The sequence below is a fragment of the Acinonyx jubatus genome, chromosome B3 (assembly GCF_027475565.1).
Source record: "Acinonyx jubatus isolate Ajub_Pintada_27869175 chromosome B3, VMU_Ajub_asm_v1.0, whole genome shotgun sequence".
Taxonomy (NCBI): domain Eukaryota; kingdom Metazoa; phylum Chordata; class Mammalia; order Carnivora; family Felidae; genus Acinonyx; species Acinonyx jubatus.
The window spans coordinates 100167400-100186355 of NC_069386.1; the positions used below are offsets into that span (position 1 = coordinate 100167400).

Here is an 18956-nt window from a genome sequence, read left to right on the forward strand (position 1 = left end):
ATAGTTGTTTTCAATGACATATAGAGGATCTTTCAGAATTTGATCTTTTTTGCTTATACTCAATATGATTTCTAGATCTATATTGTTCAGGACTACATGGTTACAATTAAATTGCATTTTCTATGCATCGTGTATACTCACTTCTCTAGGCTAATTAGGGAATGATTTATCATAGATTGCATTTCTAACCCCAGCACCTCCCCATGTTATATTTGCCTGAGGACAGTCCCTTCTAATGCCACCTGTTTATATCATCTACCCCCCACCCCTATTCTCTATATCCCTTCAATTTCAAATTCATCCATGTAGTGTTGTTTATAATCTCCGCAATTCCAAGTTCAGCAATGCTCTTACTTTTGCAGAAACAGTGGGTTATAATAAAGGTAGCTCCACACTGATTCACTATAGACCAGTAATTCTGACCCAACAAAAGGAGACATCAGGCCATGGTGCGTGCCATGATGATTTGGAGTACCCTGACCAGTAACAAGGAGAAAGAATATGATCATTTCTCAGAAAGAAACTGAGAGGGCCCCTCCTCTCAGAGATTATCTCCTCTCAAAGAAAATACAATTATTTTCATTCAACTGTACTTAGAAAAGGTAAGTATCTTTTGACTTAGATCAAATCCCTTTTAGAAATAATTTTAGCGAAAGTCTTCCAGTCTGTCTTTAGACAGAAAGCCACATTAAACAAAATATGATTGCCTCAACCACATGAGCAGAGTAGTTAGTACCAGCTTTGTTAAAGATAGAAGTCTGAATGCTTATTGCATTTGGCAGTTTAGTGATTTGATTTTTGCTGAAAATAACATTTTGAAGTATTGGACAACCAGAGAAATTAAAGAAACGTCTGTCCCATATCCTCTAGGAGAACATTGGCCATAATCTTTGAGACCCAATTTGATAATAAATGTATTACAACTTTAACACAAAGGTAGAACAATGAAAATATTGTTCACTTGGGAATATATTACATTTTTAAAATGATACTCAATGTTGGTAATACTTTGGCAGCAATCTGGAATATTTACCAAAAGTCTTTGTGTGTGTGTGTGTGTGTGTGTGTGCGCACACACGCGCTTAAATTTCCTCCTGAGAACAGTTTTCCAATAACCTCAAAACACACCCTTTCATTTACAAACAATTGATGTACTAATCACAAATCATTCTCATCTATTTATTAGCTAGTTTCAGTAAAGCCATACATAATCCAAGGTCTTTCTTTACAATGTCCTAGTGTTTTTATTATTAGTTTAACAAGATGAACTGTGGTTTCGTATACTGTCATTAGAAAGGACTAAAGATCACAAGCATACTGAAATGCAGAACTCAGATCTCAAGAGTTTTTTTTTTTAATGTGAAGATGTGGGATGTGAGATTATAATAAAACAATACAATGGACCCTTGTGCTGTTAGAACTGTTTACTTATCTTGACCCTGTGGAAGTGGATACCAAACCAAATGTTCATTATTAAAACTTAATACAAATACACACACACACACACACACACACACACACACGAGTACAAGCAAAACTGGGAAAATCTGAATAAGATTAGTGAATTGTATCAATGTCAGTATCCTGGTTATGATATTGTATGATAGTTTTGTTCAATTTAGCATTGAGGGAAACCACTGCAAAGTATATAAGGGATCTCTGCAATGTTTTTCACAATAGCATGTAGACCTACAACTGTCTCAAGAAAATATTCTGTTTAAAAATGTGAATCTGGGGCACCTGGGTGGCTCAGTCAGTTGGGCATCCAACTTTGGCTCAGGTCATGATCTCATGGCTCGTGGGTTTGGGCCCTGCATTAGGCTCTATGCTGACAGCTTGGAGCCTAGAGGCTGCTTCAGATTCTGTGTCTCCCTCTCTCTCTGCCCCTCACCCTACTCACATTCTATCTCCCTCTCTCAGAAACAAATAAACATTAAAAAAAATTTTAATAAAAAAATAAAAATATGAATCTGCCAAGATAAATGAAGTGCAAAGGTGCCCCTAGGTAAAAGAAGAAATTAATCTGTGTACTATTTACTAGGAGACAGTTACATATAAAGGGATAACTATATATTGTAGAGGTTGGGAGGTGTCATGACTAGCTCAAGTGAGGTCATCCATTTTTGTTAAGAGAGGGGAAGAGGGAAAAAGGGAGAGTGACTTTTTGTTCTAGTAAATCCATATCTAGAACCTTATTCTTGGGAAATAGAAATGTTTACTATAGCATTATTTATAATAATAAAAAACTGGAAACAATCTATAAGTTCTTCATTATAAATTTGAGCAATACATGATGATATTTCCATCATGGAATGTCACATAACCATTTAAACAAAGTTGTAAGATACCAAGAGAGGGAAAGGCTATGTGTACTTTACAGTATCTAAAGAATTAGACAGTTACATGGGGATAACGAGGAAGCAAAGGCTGGCATAGTATATATCAAAGTGTTAATAATGAACACTAAAAAGAAATTTGAGACAATCTGAGAAAAGGTCAATGCAGAATGGGTATGATATTAAGTAATCATTGTAGATTTTTGTTGGGTGTAGTAATGCGTGTGTGTTTTAAGTGCTTCCTTGCCCTTTATTCATTGGTGTTACATATTGAAGTAAATACAGATGAAATGAAATGATGTCTGGACAAATTTGCTCTAAATAATCCAGGAGTGTATATATATTATTTTTACAACTTTAAAATAAATGTTAAGAGTAGTTATCCCTGGACTGTGTAATTATAGGTAACTAGTCCTTTTCTTTATACCTTCCTATGTTTTCTAAGTTTTCTATGATGATCAACTAAAAAAATCAGGGGGAAAAAGTAAGATATATTTAGAAAAATCAGACCAGAGAATTAAGTTATTTATACACGGGTAATTGCAGCACTAATTATATTAATCTGGAGACAGTCCCTTTTAAGGGGCAATTTACCTTTAGACTTATCAACTGAGTGGTTGCAGATGCCCTTAACTGTGGATAGTGGAACCGATTGCTCACAGCTCGCAGAAGGATCCATGCAGCTGCTTTTCTGTCCAAATCACCTGGACTTGGGCCCAGTGGCTTCCTGATGTGTCCCATGGCTCTGAACACATCTATCTTAGACTAGTGGTTCTCAACCAGAGGAACCCACCAAAATAACCAAGGGCAGTTTTTTTTTTTCAAAATACAAATACCAAGTAAGTCTTCATAGGGTAGAGACACATGTATTATCTAACAGTTCCCCAGGCAATTCTGATACAAATAAGCAAACTAATATATATTTAATGTAGTATAGGAATAATTCTCTGTGTGTATTAACTTGCTTACATACGCCTTAAATATTTTTGGAATTATAAGAAGGTAGTAAAAACCAGTCATTTGGGGGAGGGGAACTGGGTGGTTGGGGACAGACTTTTCACTGTGTTTTTGAATTGTATGCAAATGAATGCATTCGCTATTCAAAAATGGTGACAAGTGGGGAAAAAAAAATTTTAAGAGCCTCTGCTTTAAACACTCAGCTCATCAGAAGCACTTTTCGTTGCTAAAGTGGTCAAACTTCTGTAAAGTGGACACATTTTTTGGCTGAAATTTTTGCTAAAAAAAGTTTCCAAAAAAGCATCTAATGTTGACCTAAGAACACTACAAATAATAATCTTAATGGATCTCACATTCTGATAGTTACAGAAACCACTCACCACTTTAGAGCGACACATTTTACCATTAAAAGTACAAACAGCCTCCATGGAGGAAAAAGGGTTTTCAATTTACAATAATAGTAAAGCATTTCATAAAATATCCCTGGTAGTAACTATTGTCTGGCTTACTCACGGGCAGAAGTAAAAGTAAGCTTTTCCTTAATATCATTTGTGCTGTTTGAATTTTGTTCTAAGTACATGTGTTACCAGTATAAAAAAAATTTTTTTTAAATGTGAGCATTTAAGACCGTATGACCAGATGAAACAATACACGTAGCCAATTCACAACCCTATCTTTGCACTTTTGAGTTCAAAGGACAAGGCCAATTTACATTTTCAAAAATCAGATTCCAATTCAAAACAATGGGGGCTCAGCGTTACAGAGGTCACCTGGAAAAGATTAACTAGCTACAATGATGAGCTGTTACGAGTAATCTAATGGCCTGAGCCCACTGACTAATAGAAAGACCAACAGATGGAGCAACAAGATAGGAACCTTTGTTCTTTAATCCAGTGGCAGTGATGCAAGTCATTTAATCCTCCTAGAGCCCAAACTTGCTCACCGATAAAATAGAAATGTTCTTTATTCAAGAAGACGGTCAAGAAAATAATACTGTGGGAAGTTCTATTGAATGTTTACCCCACTTTAAAAGAGCACCTTGGGGATGCCTGGGTAGCTCAGTCAGTTGAGCATCTGACTTCGGCTCAGGTCATGATCTCACAGTTCATGGCATTTGAGCCCTGCATCGGGCTCTGTGCAGACAGCTCGGAACCTGGAGCCTGCTTCAGATTCTGTCTCCCTCTCTCTCTCTCCCTCTCCCCCACTCACTCTGTCTCTCTCTCTCTCAAAAATAAATGAACATTTTTTAAATAAATTGATAGATAGATAGATAGATAGATAGATAGATAGATAGATAGATAGATAGATAAGCAAGCACCTTGTAGGAGCACCTGAGTGGCTCAGTCGGTTAATTGTCTGATGCTCAGGTCATGATCTCCCAGGTTCGTTAGTTTGAGCCCTGCATGGGGCTGTCTGATGTCAGCGCAGAGCCTGCTTCAGATCCTCTGCCTCCCTCTCTCTGTCCCTCCCCAGTGTGCATGTGCTCTCACTCTCTCTCACTCAAAATAAACAAACATTAAAAAAAAAAAAAAAGCAAGCATCTAGTAACAACTTTTCCAGATTTAACATTGGGTACACATGCACATGTGCACATCACACACAGTATTAAATCTGGAAAATTCTTCTTCCATCCCCCGAAAATTAAAATGCAGGGAACAAATGATCAGTTTTCAAAACTCAGGGTTTCACCTTGATTTACATTTTTTTTTACAGTGCTCTAGTTAAAAAGGCCATGAGAATTTATTGTTGACCTATCTATACTTCAAATGTATAAGACCCTTTTTAATTTATAATTATTTTCTAAATATTAAGTTTATGTGGAAAATTCTGTTAAAATATTCAAGGATTGACATAAAAAAATCACTCTCCTCTTACCCCTTCATTGTGAGGTGATTTGGACAATTGCTAAGCAAGAAAAGGTCAAATAAGATTTGAATAAGGACTTCAAGTTCACATGCTCCTAGGTCACAGTGAATCAACTTTCAGGAGAATCAACTTTCAATCCAGAAATGAGAAATTTTGCTCTGAGATTAGTTGTCCTTGGTTAAAGTTACTTTCCAAATGACCAATATGAAATAATCCTGTGGTTCCTGCTAGTTGTTTTAAATTGATTTTTTTTTAATTTACTAACTTTTCTGTCTCTTTTCAGTTTATCCCTAGGTTGTAGATGTGAAATGACCCTCCAAAGAGAAAAGTCTCCACAAAGAAATTTACCAGTTAAGATAGGATATGACTGTAAAAATTAGTATCATCACACATATAATGGGAAACCCCACAAAAAGACAAACTAGAAAGAAAAATATCCCATTGGTCTATTCACTCAGCACATTTTCAAATAAGAAAAAATCCAGGAAAAAAAAGAGGGAAAAGAAACTCATCCTAAAATGAGAAGAAAATCAACAAAGCAGAAGTGTGACAGCCTCAGAGGAAGTTTTCATACATGCCCAGGCATTTCATCCCAGACTCCCCTCGACACAGCCTTCTCTGCACTGACCAACAGCCAAACCACATCTCTCTGGGCAGCACAGTCAGTTCCAGAAGTTAAAGGATTTCTCAAAAGGTCAGGGTTGTGGACACATTGCTCAAACCAAACAGGAGAATGTAGAAATAAGAGGAAAAGCGGATGGATGTACTAGGGCTGTGTAATACATGTGCTAGGAGTCATCCCAACAGGATTTGTAAGCAAGTCATAACTACGCCATTAGGGAGAGAATAAAAGAAGCTGCTTAAAAACAAGACCTGGTGTGTCACTTCCTTCTCCACCCCAGTTAGCCAGAGCCAGCCTGGTATCCTTACTCGGAGGGCCATACAGATGTAACAGCAGTCAGGCACCCAAACACTCCTACCGTCCAACCCAAACCTTGGAATTCCCCAAGGACAGGACCTCAAAGTGATGTCAAGTCCTGGTGGATCCACTATTTCCAGTCCTATAATAACCCTTCCACCTTAACCAAATCTTAGCAGCCAAGGAAGCTGTGTGGTAGATATTTTAAAACTAAAGCCTATCCAGAAAAGATAGACACCTCCCCCCACCAAAAAAGGAATAAACTCTATTCCATACCTGGGTGGGTGTTACTGGGTTACAAAACTAAAAAGAGCTGTGTCCAAGTTGAAGGGTGAGCCTGCACTACTCAGTGCTGCCTCAGGATCCAGGCTGCCTTGGGAATAGGAGTTTAAGGTCATGGAGGAATGTCACAGAAGACAGCAGCCCTTTCTCTTCTGCTTAATTGAAGTTTCACTTCATTTGGGCAGCCACAGACATCCCAGCAGTTGACATTTCATGAGCTCACAGGGACTTCTCCAAAAGCAAATGACCAAATAAATGGTAAGGATAGTATAAAAGAATGGGAGCAAGAGGTGAATCTACAACTTTAAACAGACTTAAGAAACAAATCAACCAATGAATAATCCAAAGAAGAAATTAAGAAAATTCTATTTACAATAGCATCACAAAGAATAGAGTAGGTGATGAGTACATGGAGCACAGATGATACTTAGGGCAGCAAAAACTACTCTGTATGACTGTAATGGTGGATACACATTATTATGCTGTATTATTATATTGTCCAAACCAATAGAAGGTACAACACCAAGAGTGAAACCTAATGTAAACTATGGACTTTGTGTCAATGTTGGTTGATCATTTGTAACAAATGCACCACTCTGCTGTAGGATGATGATAATGGGGGAGGCCACATGAGCATGGGCAGGAGGTATAGGAGAAATCTCTGTATCCTGACCTAAACTGTCTAATAAAGTCTGTTAAATAAAATAAAATAAAATAAAATAAAATAAAATAAAATAAAATAAAATAAAGTAAAATAAAATAAAATAAAATAAAATAAGGTACTTAGGAATAAACTTAACCAAGACGGGGAAAGACTTAAACAGTGAAAACTACAAAACAGTGATGAAAGAAATTAAAGACATAAATAAATGGAAAAAATATCTCATGTTCATGGATTATAACACTTAATATTATTAAAATATTCATACTACCCAAAGAATCTCTACATTCAATGAAGTCCCAATGGCCTTTTTTGCAGAAATAGATTTATATGGAATCTCAAAGGACCCCAAATAGCCAAAACCATTTTGAAACAAAGCCGGAGGCCTCACACTTTCTCTCTCATTTCAAAACATATTACAAAGCTACAACAATTAAAATAGTGTAGTTCTAGCATGAAGACATATAGACCAATAGAACAGAATAGACAGCTCAGAAATAAATCCGCATGTATATGACCAAATGATTTTTGACAAAGGTGCCAATGCTACACAATGGGGGAAGAGAATCTCTTCAACAATGGTGTTGGAAAAACTAGGCACCCACTTGTAAAAGAATGAAGTTGGACCCATACTTTACACCATACACAAAAATTAACTAAAAATGGATTAAAGATCTAAACGTGAGAACTAAAACTATAAAACCCCTAGAAAAAAGCATAGAGGGAAATCTTCACAACGCTCAAATGGGCAATGATTTCTTGGATATGACACCAAAGGCATAGGCAACAAAAGTAAAAGTAGACAAATGGGACTACATCAAACCTAAAAACTGTGCATCAAAAGAAGCAAAGACTGAAAAGGCAATCTATAAAATGGGAAAACTATTTGCAAACTATTTATCTGATAAAGGGTTATAAAGAGCTCCCATGCTCAATAACAACAAAAAATAAATAACCTGATTTAAAAAAAATGGGCATAGGACCCAAGTAGACTTTTCTCCAAAGAAGATATACAAGTGACCAATATGCTTATGAAAAGATGCTCAAGATCACTAATCGTCAGTGAAATGCAAATCCAAACCACAATGAACTATTATTTCATGCCCCCTTAGGATGGCCATAATCCAAAAAAGCTGGAAAATAACAAGTTTTGGTAAGAATGAGGAGAAATTAGAACACTTGGTACACTGTTGGTAGGAATGTAAAATGGTACAGCCATTTTATGGAAAACAGAATGGAGGTTCCTGAAAATCTTTTAAAGAATTACCATATAGAGAGAATATAGAAATTCTATAATCCCATTTCTGGGTATATATCCAAAAGAATTAAAAACAGGTTCTCGAAAGAGACTCATAAATATGGAGAATGAACTGAGGGTTGCTGGAGGGATTGTGGGAGGGGGGATGGGCTAAATGGGTAAAGGGCATTAAGGAATCGACTCCTGAAATCATTGCTTCACTATATGCTAATTTGGATGTAAATTAAAAAAAAAAATAAAGTTAAAAAAAAAGCAGGTTCTCGAGGAGATATTTGCACACCCATATTCATTGCAGTATTATTCACAATAGCCAAGAGGTGGAAGCAATCTAAATGCCCATGAATACATTAATGAATTCTAAAAATGTAGTATATACATTGTGTAATATTATTTAACCTTTACAAAGAAGAAAACCCTGTCATATGCTACAACATGGATGAGTCTGGAGAATATAATGCTAAGTGAAATTAAGCCAGTCACAAAAAGACAAATACTGCATGATTCTACTTTATATGAAGAATCTAAAGTAGTCAAACTCAGAAACAGAAGCAGAATGGTGATTACCAGGGATTGGGGGGAGGGGGAAAGAGTTCAGTGGATATAAGTTTTCAGTTTTACAAAATGAAAAAGGTTCTAGAGATCTGGTGTGCAACAACGTACCTATAGCTGTTACTAAGTGTATACTAAAAATGGTTAGGATAGTAAATTTTATGTGTTTTTTACCACAATTAAAAAAAAAAAAAACAGATCAACCAATTGCAATGTATGGAACTCATCTGTAGCTTGATTCAAATAAGCAATGAATAAATTTATGAGACAATGAGGGAAAATTGAATGCCAACTGGATATTTGATATTAAAGCATCATTTTTTGTGTGTGATAATGGATTTTTTTTATGTGATTCCTCTCCTTTTAGATAATCAAATATTTCATGGGTGAGATAATATCTGCAATTTGCTTTGAAATAATCCAGCGGGGATGGGAGGTAACGGAGGAATCAAGATGGCCATGAGTTGAGACTTATTGAAGCTAGGTGATGGGTACATGGAAGTCACGTAATTATGTACTATCTACTGTTATGTATGTTTTTTTCTTTTTTTAAATTATTTTTGGGGCACCTGGGTGGCTCGGTCGGTTAAGCATCCGACTTCGGTTCAGGTCATGATCTCATGGTCCGTGGGTTCAAGCCTCGTGTCGGGCTCTGTGCTGACAGCTCAGAGCCTGGAGCCTATTTCAGATTCTGTGTCTCCCTCTCTCTGTGACCCTCCCCCGTTCATGCTCTGTCTCTCTCTGTCTCAAAAATAAATAAACGTTAAAAAAAATTTTTTAATTATTTTTTTACGAAAAAATTTTGTTAATGTTTATTTTTGAGAAAGAGACAGAGTGTGAGAGGGGGGAGGGGCAGAGAGACAGGGAGACACAGAATCCGAAGCAGGCTCCAGGCTCTGAGCTGTCAGCACAGAGCCTGACGCAGGGCTCGAATTCACGGACCACAAGATCATGACCTGAGCTGAAGTCAGATGCTTAACCGACTGATGCTTAACCAACTTACCCAGGCGCCCCTGTTTTTTTTTTCCATAGTAAAGACTAAAATAAACATAAACCAGGTACCTCGGGGGAGAGGGGGGCGGCTATCGTGTATTTATACTTCACCTTGAACTCATCTACTGAGACTCCCTCTTCTCACCATCAACAAGTGGACCCAGGCCCTTCAGGGTGACAGGTGTTCTGTGTTGGCAGCATTCTCTAAAACCTTTGGTGTCTGCAACTGCTCTTTCCCTAAGCGACAAAACAGGGAACTCAGCCAATCTTTAAAAGTGAAAAAACTCAGGGGCAGCAACTTGGGCTTAGTTGAGCAGCTCGTTGTTCTACTGAGTTATGGTTTTAGGAATGTGGTATTTCAATAAGCATTTCTAGATTGGGTGGCTAGATTCACCGCCCAACAGTCCACAGAGTCCTTGAAGGAGCAGCAGGCCACTCCAGAGCCCCAGAATCTGGGCACATGGACATTAGTGAAAGGCAGGGGCCTCTGCCTAGGTAGAGCAGCAAATGGGGAGAAGAACCCCAGAGGAGGTATGGACAAGGGCACCAGACACAGACAGAAAAGAGGCAGCAAAAGCTTTGCACTTCGTTGGAAGTTTTGTCCAAGGCAGGCTCTTCCCTAGAAGAAGGAGGGAAACTCTCTTCCACTCCCAGCACTGCCTGGCTCCCTGCCCCAGCCTGCTCTTCCTCCAACAGCTCCCACACAGAAACAGCACCAGTTCTCAGGAGGCTGATGTTTTTCAAACTTAGATTTAGGACAATAGGGACATGAGGGCCACTCAGACTCCTCACTCTTACCCCAGACCTCCTCTTCCCTTACCAGCCAGAGGGTGAGGACAGTAATACCCAAACCAAATACCAAAGGAAGACAGAGAACCCCAGGTTAATTTCTACTGCCACTGGGATTTATATTTTAATAGCTTGATGACTGAGGGAAGCCCTTATGATGGGTATCTTTGGTAAAAGAGAATACAATTAAAATAATCTATTGTTATATCTATACAAGTGGTTCAGAAAGAAACTACTTTCACAAGAAACTATGGTATAACACTTTAATAATTTCAATAGAACCAACTTCAGGAACAGATGCACGCATACATAAAATTCAAACAATTGAACAGTGTACTTAAATGCATCAAATTCTTAAAAATCCCCAAAATGGATTCACAGATATGAAAATTTTAAAGTACTGCAGACTAGAGTAAAACAGACAAGATTATTACTTTGCATTTACCAATAAGACAATAGCCTGTAGATACATTAGACCTTTATGAGAACACTTGTAGGAAATGTTAGAGACTCATTAAAAAGGAATACAATTGATCTCAGAAAGATGAATTTATAGCTAATAATTTCTTTGGTCCTCCAAATCACATCTTTTTTTACTTTAAAATACCAAACATGAGTTGAGTGCTTAATTCTAGTTCTTAAATGTCTAAACATTAAGCAGGATAATGTTTATATCAGATTAGATTTTTTTAAAGGAACTCAGAATGAATTAACACTGTATTTCAGAAACTCCAAGTATAGAAAAATATAGAAAATAGAAGTAGGGAAGAATTCTTTTTTTAAACATTACTTCTGGGGGCGTCTGGGTGGCTCAGTTGGTTAAGCAAACAACTCTTGGTTTCAGCTCAGGTCATGATCTCATGGGTTTGTGAGATCAAGCCCTGCATTGGGCTCTGTGCTGACAGAGCAGAGCCTGCTTGGGATTTTCTCTCTCCCTCTCTCTCTCTCTCTCTGCCCCTACTCTGCGCATGTGCGCTCACACTCTCTCTCAAAATAAATAAAGAAACTTAAATAATAAATAAACAGCACTTCTGCCACTGTGTCCCATCATAAGTCAAATGACATCAAAGTGGCAGATTTAGGACCATCAAGGTTAAAGAAAGCACTGCAATTAGTTCTTAAGGTAACAGAATAAATCTGAAGAGCATGAGGTCAACCAAATAAGAGACTTTTCCATGGAATGACTGTGGTTGTGTTTTTGCAGGGGAGTTGGGTTTTTTTCTTTGTTGTTTTAATTTGCCCCACACTGCCCCAGTGGAGGAAATTTCAGGTAGTCATTAATAAGGCAACAGCTTCCTGGAAGAAAAGACCTATATACCACTTGAACAGTTACACTGAAGACAAGACCCACAGGGACCACAAGAGGAGCCAATATGGGGGCTTCCTATATTTTCCAGTAATTCCAGAAAATTACAGTGCATTTTCATAGGCACCAACAATGCAGCTTTCATTAAACATTGGGTATCGGTCACAATGCAGTCCACGGTTAGTTCATTCTGCCATCTTTCATATTCACAGAAGCTATGGCTCTGCAGACCTGAAAATGATGGACATTCTCAAAAGTTTCTGGAAATACATAGAAAAATACTTGATAAGACTTTAAAAAAAAGTTTTGAGGCATCTACAAGGAATACACAAAGTAAGCTTGCAAGAGACTTCTAAAGGTAAAATTGTGAGGACTAGTTATTTGCAGTGTTGGTACTTAAGTCTCATAAAATAATGGCTTTTTAAAAAATGGCAAAGGTAGCTACACTCTAAGTGGTGTGATATTCGCATCAAGGCACAGAGAGTTAAATGTCTAAATCCCTGTATGTTGACATGGGAATACATTCGTAAACAAAAGGAACAAATTCTTTGTACTTGAATTTAAAAAAGAACAGAAAGTAGAAACGTGCCTTTTTAGCTCACAGTAAAATCAAAAACATAGATATCCTACCACCTTCCCTTTCATGACTAACATTATAACTGGACAGTTAAAAAATAAATATATAAAAAATAAAGTGCCCTGGCAGTTTATGAAATGTGATTATGGTGGAGCCTGTTGGACTTTGTGTTTGCAGAGCAATGCTGCATGCTGTACAGGAATTATTTTAAGCACTACACCATTTTTGTTTGGGGAGGGGGAAAAAAAACAGTATATTGGCCATAATTTCCTCCCATTCCCAAAATTCCTACGCTTATGAACCCAATTACCATAGTATTTGAACAAACTACTTGAGTTTTTCTTCCTTTCCAGCACCCAATGGTTATCCAAATGGCAGTGAGTTTGTGCATGTAACTTACACTATTTGGCAGTTTCCTTGACAGTTACCACTAAAAGGTGGCAAGAAGAAAGTAGAGGGCTCACCCCTTTATTAATTATTTTTATTTCATTGCTATAAATAATTATTAAACACAATTAGTGACAAGGGATAAAGTTCACATCTGTAACAACTGGAAACGGAATGTACAAACAGTTAAGACCAGACAAACAATGTTTCTAGTGGCACGATCTGCAAACCACAGGACACACGCTGAAGTTCAGCTCTTAATGAGAGTTAGAAACTCTTCCCGAGTCTTTGGATCTTCCCGGAACACACCCAACATCGTGCTGGTCACAGTTTTGCTGTTCATTTTCTGTACCCCTCGCATTACCATACACATGTGTCTACAAAACAAGACAACAAAGGTGGCTTAAAGAAATCGACAGTTGCTGGTTTGGTTTTTAAAGTAAGAAGCAAGCCAAAAAGTTAAATCTGATTATACTGAGTTCACAGCTACCAGCTGTATCCAATATCACTTCTTAGACAGATTTGACCTGAAGTTTTCATTAAGTTTCTCAGTGGTTGAGTCTTTGATGCATCTAGCAGAAGGGGAAAAAAAGGAATTTTCTTTCTTGTGAAAATACTACAAGGGGTCCGCAGAAATACAACAACTTCTGGATAAAAAGAAATACAGAATTTTCACTTGAACAGTCTTTAGGACCCAGACAACACAATGCTAGCTTACGTGCGAGGAGAAACACTGAAGTATGCTGGTCTCACCAGGCGAATCCAGAGAACGGTGACCACAGTGAGCCTAAGCAACCTGATGGGGCCAAACAGCATGCACAGCACAGAGCTCATGCCATGCCAGGAGAATGGAGAAGATGTGCGCAATTCCCATAATTCATTCTAACTTAAATAAGTGTCTTCAGGTGCCCTGTGCACACAGTCTTAGCTCCATTTTTTAAAACGTGTGACAAAATATCAGGAAAAGTCTGCATAGAGCAACAAAGAGCTAAAGAAGAAATCAAGAGAAGACATTTGTGCCACGGTTGCACAAATCACTACACTGATGACTCCCTACACCTCCATAACCCTCACCAAAAACAAAACAAAGCCTGTCTCCTGTACCCAGGTTCCTATATCAACAACACAGTAAATGAAAGAGGTAAAAAAAAGCTTCAGTCTCAGAGACAGAAAATGGGACAGTGTCAATTGTGTGCCACCACCCAGCGCTGGGAAAAGAGCAGCACTAAATATCACTTCCATGCACCACAAGGACATTATGAAAGGCAAACATAGACTTACGTTGCTTCCACCACCACCCCAACTCCAGCAGGCCGCAAGGCTTCTGTGATGGCTACTGCGATTTGTTTTGTAAGACGCTCTTGAACTGTGGGTGTGACAAGAAGCTCGGTTTAGGAGTCTGACACACCCAGCCGTCTTTAGAGTATTTGTTGTCTTTAGAATATCTGAAGTCTTAAAAAGCAGACTTCTGTGAGGTTTGAGAGCTAAGGCACACCAGCTTTTCCCAGTTTGCTTTGTCTGCTGCCTGGCCCACAGGGGGCAGCTGTTCAATTCCCTCACTTGCAGAATAAGTACTGACGGGGGCTCAGCACCACTGGAGGGAATGGTAAGAATGACAGCTGTCTCTTAGGTGTGCAGTGAGACCAACAGAATATTGATAACAAGCACCTCCATGCAAATGAACAAGTAGCTCGCAACAGGATTAACAAAGGCGCTACAGTCCAAGTATTGAATTGTATGTAAAGCTAGAGACCAACCATTTAACCTACGCAATGCAGTTCCTGTGCTGAATAAACAACTCATCTCTGAAAACACATTAAGAGTGTTCACTGCAGCACTGCATCTATTTGAAAACTGACAAAATTTTCAAACATCTATTAGAGCAGGAAATGGTTAAATCAAGCCCCAGCACGGCCGTACAATGGAATGCTAAACAGCCAGCAAAATCAATGAGATAGTTATGTGCATGTGGGGAAAAAAAACGTTTTATTTGTTAAGTGAAAAAAAATAGGGGGAAAAAAGTGAAGCCCATTACATACAATATGAGGACATTTAAAAATATAATAAAAATAAATTGATTTCAAAATGTTGGTAGATGCATGAAATACGAAGGAGTGTGCAAATACATCAATGATTTCTTCTGGAGGCTTGAAACACTGCAGACTTTCTATCTTACATTCCTATGAGGTTTTGATTTTGGTAAGTCGCATGTATTCTACTTGAAATAAGAACAACAACCAAAAATACTTTTTCCTTAAGAAAAAAATGTTTTTCTGTAAATAAATGTTTAAAAGTTTACCTTGTAATCGTCTACTATAGATTTCTACAATCCTAGAAAAGAAAGAATCGTTTTAGTTAATCATAAATTAGTTTGAGGTGGAATTCATAAGGCTTCTTTAAAAGACTAAAAGGACTTTATTGAAGCAATTGTAGGGTGTGGGCAGGAGATTGAATCTTCTAAGAGGGGAAAAGATACAAAAACTAATGGAAATGAGAAGAGAGAGGGTCTTGAGGAGACCACTAAGCATGACACAGAGTGGTACTTCCCAATGTCCCCAAAGAGAGAGAATTAGATGAACATTCACTTAGGAAAAACACAATGGGACATAAGTTTAGAGCTCCCAAGTCATCAATTTTAGGCCAAGTCTCAAGTGTTCTAATTAATCATATTGTTTAATCACAGCTTAAAGTTCAAGTTAAAAATAAAAGACTATTTGTTAATTAATAGCAGGCCACTGTCAACTATTGTACCCACTAAACCTATTAGGATAATCAGATTAGAACTGAACAGACTTCTTCAGACATCTCTTTATAAGATAGATCTATATAAGCACTCAATATGATTAACTCCCCAAATTAAAAGCCTCCTGATCTTAGCTTATAACACAATCTGTCAAGTGATGGATTTTCCACTTTCAACATCTTTCACTCTAACTTGTGAAATGTAAAGATGGCCACGTGAATTACTCATTTGAGGATAACAATTCACGTTAAGGATCTTTTTTTCAAAATTTGGCTTTTTAGTCCTGAATTTGGACTCAATTTAAGGATCACCTCACCTATGAGGCATTTTATGGCTCTTCCTCCCACCACTATGCTGCTCAGATAAAACTGGAAAGTTGTTCCTTTATATCCATTACAGCCAATAAAGTCAGTAATGGGTATGCCACCCTGTTTACCACTCATCCTGAAGGCAGGAGCCACCCTGATTCTTCTTCGTGTTTCTAGTAGATTTATAACATTGAAGGAATACATGTTTCCAATTTTGAACAAAAACCTGAGGAAGGATGGTATTCAAGCTCCTGGATAGGTCTCATTTCTTCTGGACCAAATCTTTCTATATATTTCTTCTGACAGTTCTCCAGCTGATTATTTTCTGTTGTATTAATAGGAGATGCCATTAATTTAAAAATTAGTAATGTTGGGGTGCCTGGGTGGCTCCGTCTTGATTTCAGCCCAGGTCACAATCTGACAGTTCATGAGATGGAGCCTGCATCGCACTCCATGCTGACAGTGTGGAGTCCGCTTGGGATAATCTGTCTCCCTCTCTCTCTGCCCCTCCCCAGCTGCATATGCTCTCCTTCCCCCTCTCTCTCAAAAATAAACTTTAAATAAATAAATAAAATAAAAATTAGTAATGTCTTCCTTCTCATAGTCATTTCTTTCTCTCGAGAATTTCAGGTACAACATTAGACAACAGTGATAATATTAGGCATCCATATTTTGCTCTACACTTTAACAGGAATGCCTCTAACATTTGCTATCACCCATGATGCCTGCCTGTTTCTGGCAGATAGCCACTCTCCTGCCAAAGGAAAGCCATTCATGTAGATCATTAATTGAGTGCCTTCTACATGTATGATTATGTGATAAGCAGGGCCCCTGTGCTCAGAGAGTTTATAATTTATTCCTAGTTTATTCATTTTTCATTTTTAAAAGCAGTAGGCATTGAATCTCTGTCTTCTCAGCATTAAAAATAATCATATAGCTTCCCTGAATTAAAAAAAAAAATCTTTATTTTGCCCTCTTCCTTGAAGATAATTTGTTGAGAGGTATTTGTTGAAAGAATTCTAGGGGCACCTGGGTGGCTCAGTCGGTTGAGTGTCTGACTTTGGCTCAGGTCATGATCTTGCAGTTTGTGAGTTCAAGCCCCATGCTGGGCTCTGTGCTGATAGCTCAGAGCCTGGAATCTGCTTTGGATTCTGAGTCGCCCCCCCCCCCCCCCCCCCCGCCTCTCTCTCTGCCCCTCCCCCCACTCACACTCTCTCTCAAAAATAAGCAAATATTAAAAAGAAAGAATTCTAATTTGACACTGATATTTGCCTTTTAACGTTGCCATTAGCAAACAATCATCAGTCTAATTGTCATTACCCCCTTAGGTAATATTTTTCTCTGCCACTGCTTTTATGACATTTCAGAATGTGTACCCTGAGGTTTTTTATGTTGTGTCAGATGGGGGTTTAATTTTATTTGCTCTGTTTGGGATTCATTAGGGTCCCTAAATCTAAAGACTATGTTTTTTTCCATGTGCTCCCCAAACCTTTTCAGCCATTACCTTCTCTAATATTGCACCTACCCCATTACCTCTGTGATCTCCAGGAATTTCAATCAAGGACATATTAGACCTCTTCACTCTTCCATATCTCTTACATTCTCACTCATATTTTCCACCTAGCCCTCTGTGTTACATTCTGTGCAATTTCTTCAGACCTTTCTTCTAGTTCACTATTTTTTACTGTGTCTAACCTGCTATTTAATGTAACTGTATTGGGCTTCAATCCAATTATCACTTTTTTTTCCTAGAAGTTGTTTTTTTTTTATAAGAAGAACTTTTTTTTTTTTTTTTGAGACAGAGAGGGACAGAGCATGAACAGGGGGACACAGAATCCGAAGCAGGCTCCAGGCTCTGAGCTGTCAGCACAGAGCCCGACATGGGGGCTCAAACTCACGAACCGTAAGATCATGACCTGAGCCGAAGTCAGACGCTTAACCGACTGAGCCACCCAGGCGCCCCAGAAGTTTTGTTTTTTTAATTCTGAAAATTTGCCAAACTTTCGGTACTCTTATTTTCTAACGTATTCGTTGTATATTCTGCATCTGCTAGCTTCAGTCTCTTCCCTGTTTGACTATTTGTTTCATCTGACTCTGACCCACAGTAGGTTTGTGTTTTTTTTGTTTTTGTTTTTACTTTTGGTGAACTCATGCTCCTTGGAATTCTTTGAAGCTGAAATAAAAGTGCATCAGAGAATGAGCACTTGTCTCTGCCAGGTGCTGGAAGGCTACCTCATTGGCAACCTCTGAAATTAAATTACTGCCTTGGGTTTTCTGAGGACCACACATGGTGATGTGAATTTTGAACCCAAATCCTTGTGAATACATAGTTATGGGTTCTTTTTCTTGCACTCCCCAGAACAAAGCTAACAGGTAATATCTCTCCCAATTTGGGGTGGGATAGGGAGGACAGAAGCCTGACTTTGACTCCAGTGCCAGCTAATCCTTGTGAATTCTCACTGGAATTGCTTACACTTCCACCAATGTTTGAAATGTTCACACACATTATATCTCAGTATGCTATACTAGGAGGGATATCATTACCATCTAGTTTACCATACTCCCAGAATCTATAGTTCTTGGAGTTAACCTCCTTGGGTCATGATGAAAACAATACTTGTGCCTGTTAGAGGAGTTTTTTGGGGTTTTTTTGTTTGTTTTTGGTATTTAAGATTTTTACAACTACATTTATAAGTGAGATTAGTCTATAATCTTTTTAAATGCTAGCTTTATCAGACTTTTACCAGGAATAGGTAGCTTTATCAAATTAATTGTATAGCTTTTCAGGTTTACCTGAATAATTTATGCAACATTGGAATTAGTGGTTACTTGGAAGTTGCCTATTAAATTGACCATCCACTCCTTTCCCTCCCACCCAACTCACATTACTTTGACTTTTTCTAATGGTTACTAGTCTATATAAGTTTTCCAATTCTTGGTTCATTCCCTTCTCCATCTTTTTTTTTTTTAACTTATTAAGATGTAAAGTTTCTAAAACATACTTTAGTTACATAGCCTCTCATTT

General features: G+C 38.0%; 1 protein-coding gene across 6 annotated transcripts in view; it reads right to left on the minus strand.

Annotated features, from left to right (window-relative positions):
• GCH1 (GTP cyclohydrolase 1) overlaps positions 1-18956 on the minus strand; it is a 140633-nt gene that overhangs the window by 82681 nt on the left and 38996 nt on the right. Inside the window, exons 4-6 of one of the 6 annotated variants that reach the window (XM_027065754.2) lie at positions 15180-15211; positions 14162-14246; positions 10860-12176 (exon numbers count right to left, since the gene is read on the minus strand). The exons of 3 other annotated variants lie outside the window; for them this stretch is intronic. In XM_027065754.2, the coding sequence (XP_026921555.2) occupies positions 12167-12176; positions 14162-14246; positions 15180-15211 (127 nt within the window). In that variant the 3' untranslated portion in view covers positions 10860-12166. Of the gene's footprint in view, positions 1-10859; positions 13258-14161; positions 14247-15179; positions 15212-18956 lie in introns of those variants that run through there. 2 more of the 6 variants (XM_027065753.2, XM_027065755.2) reach the window with 2 other exon arrangements.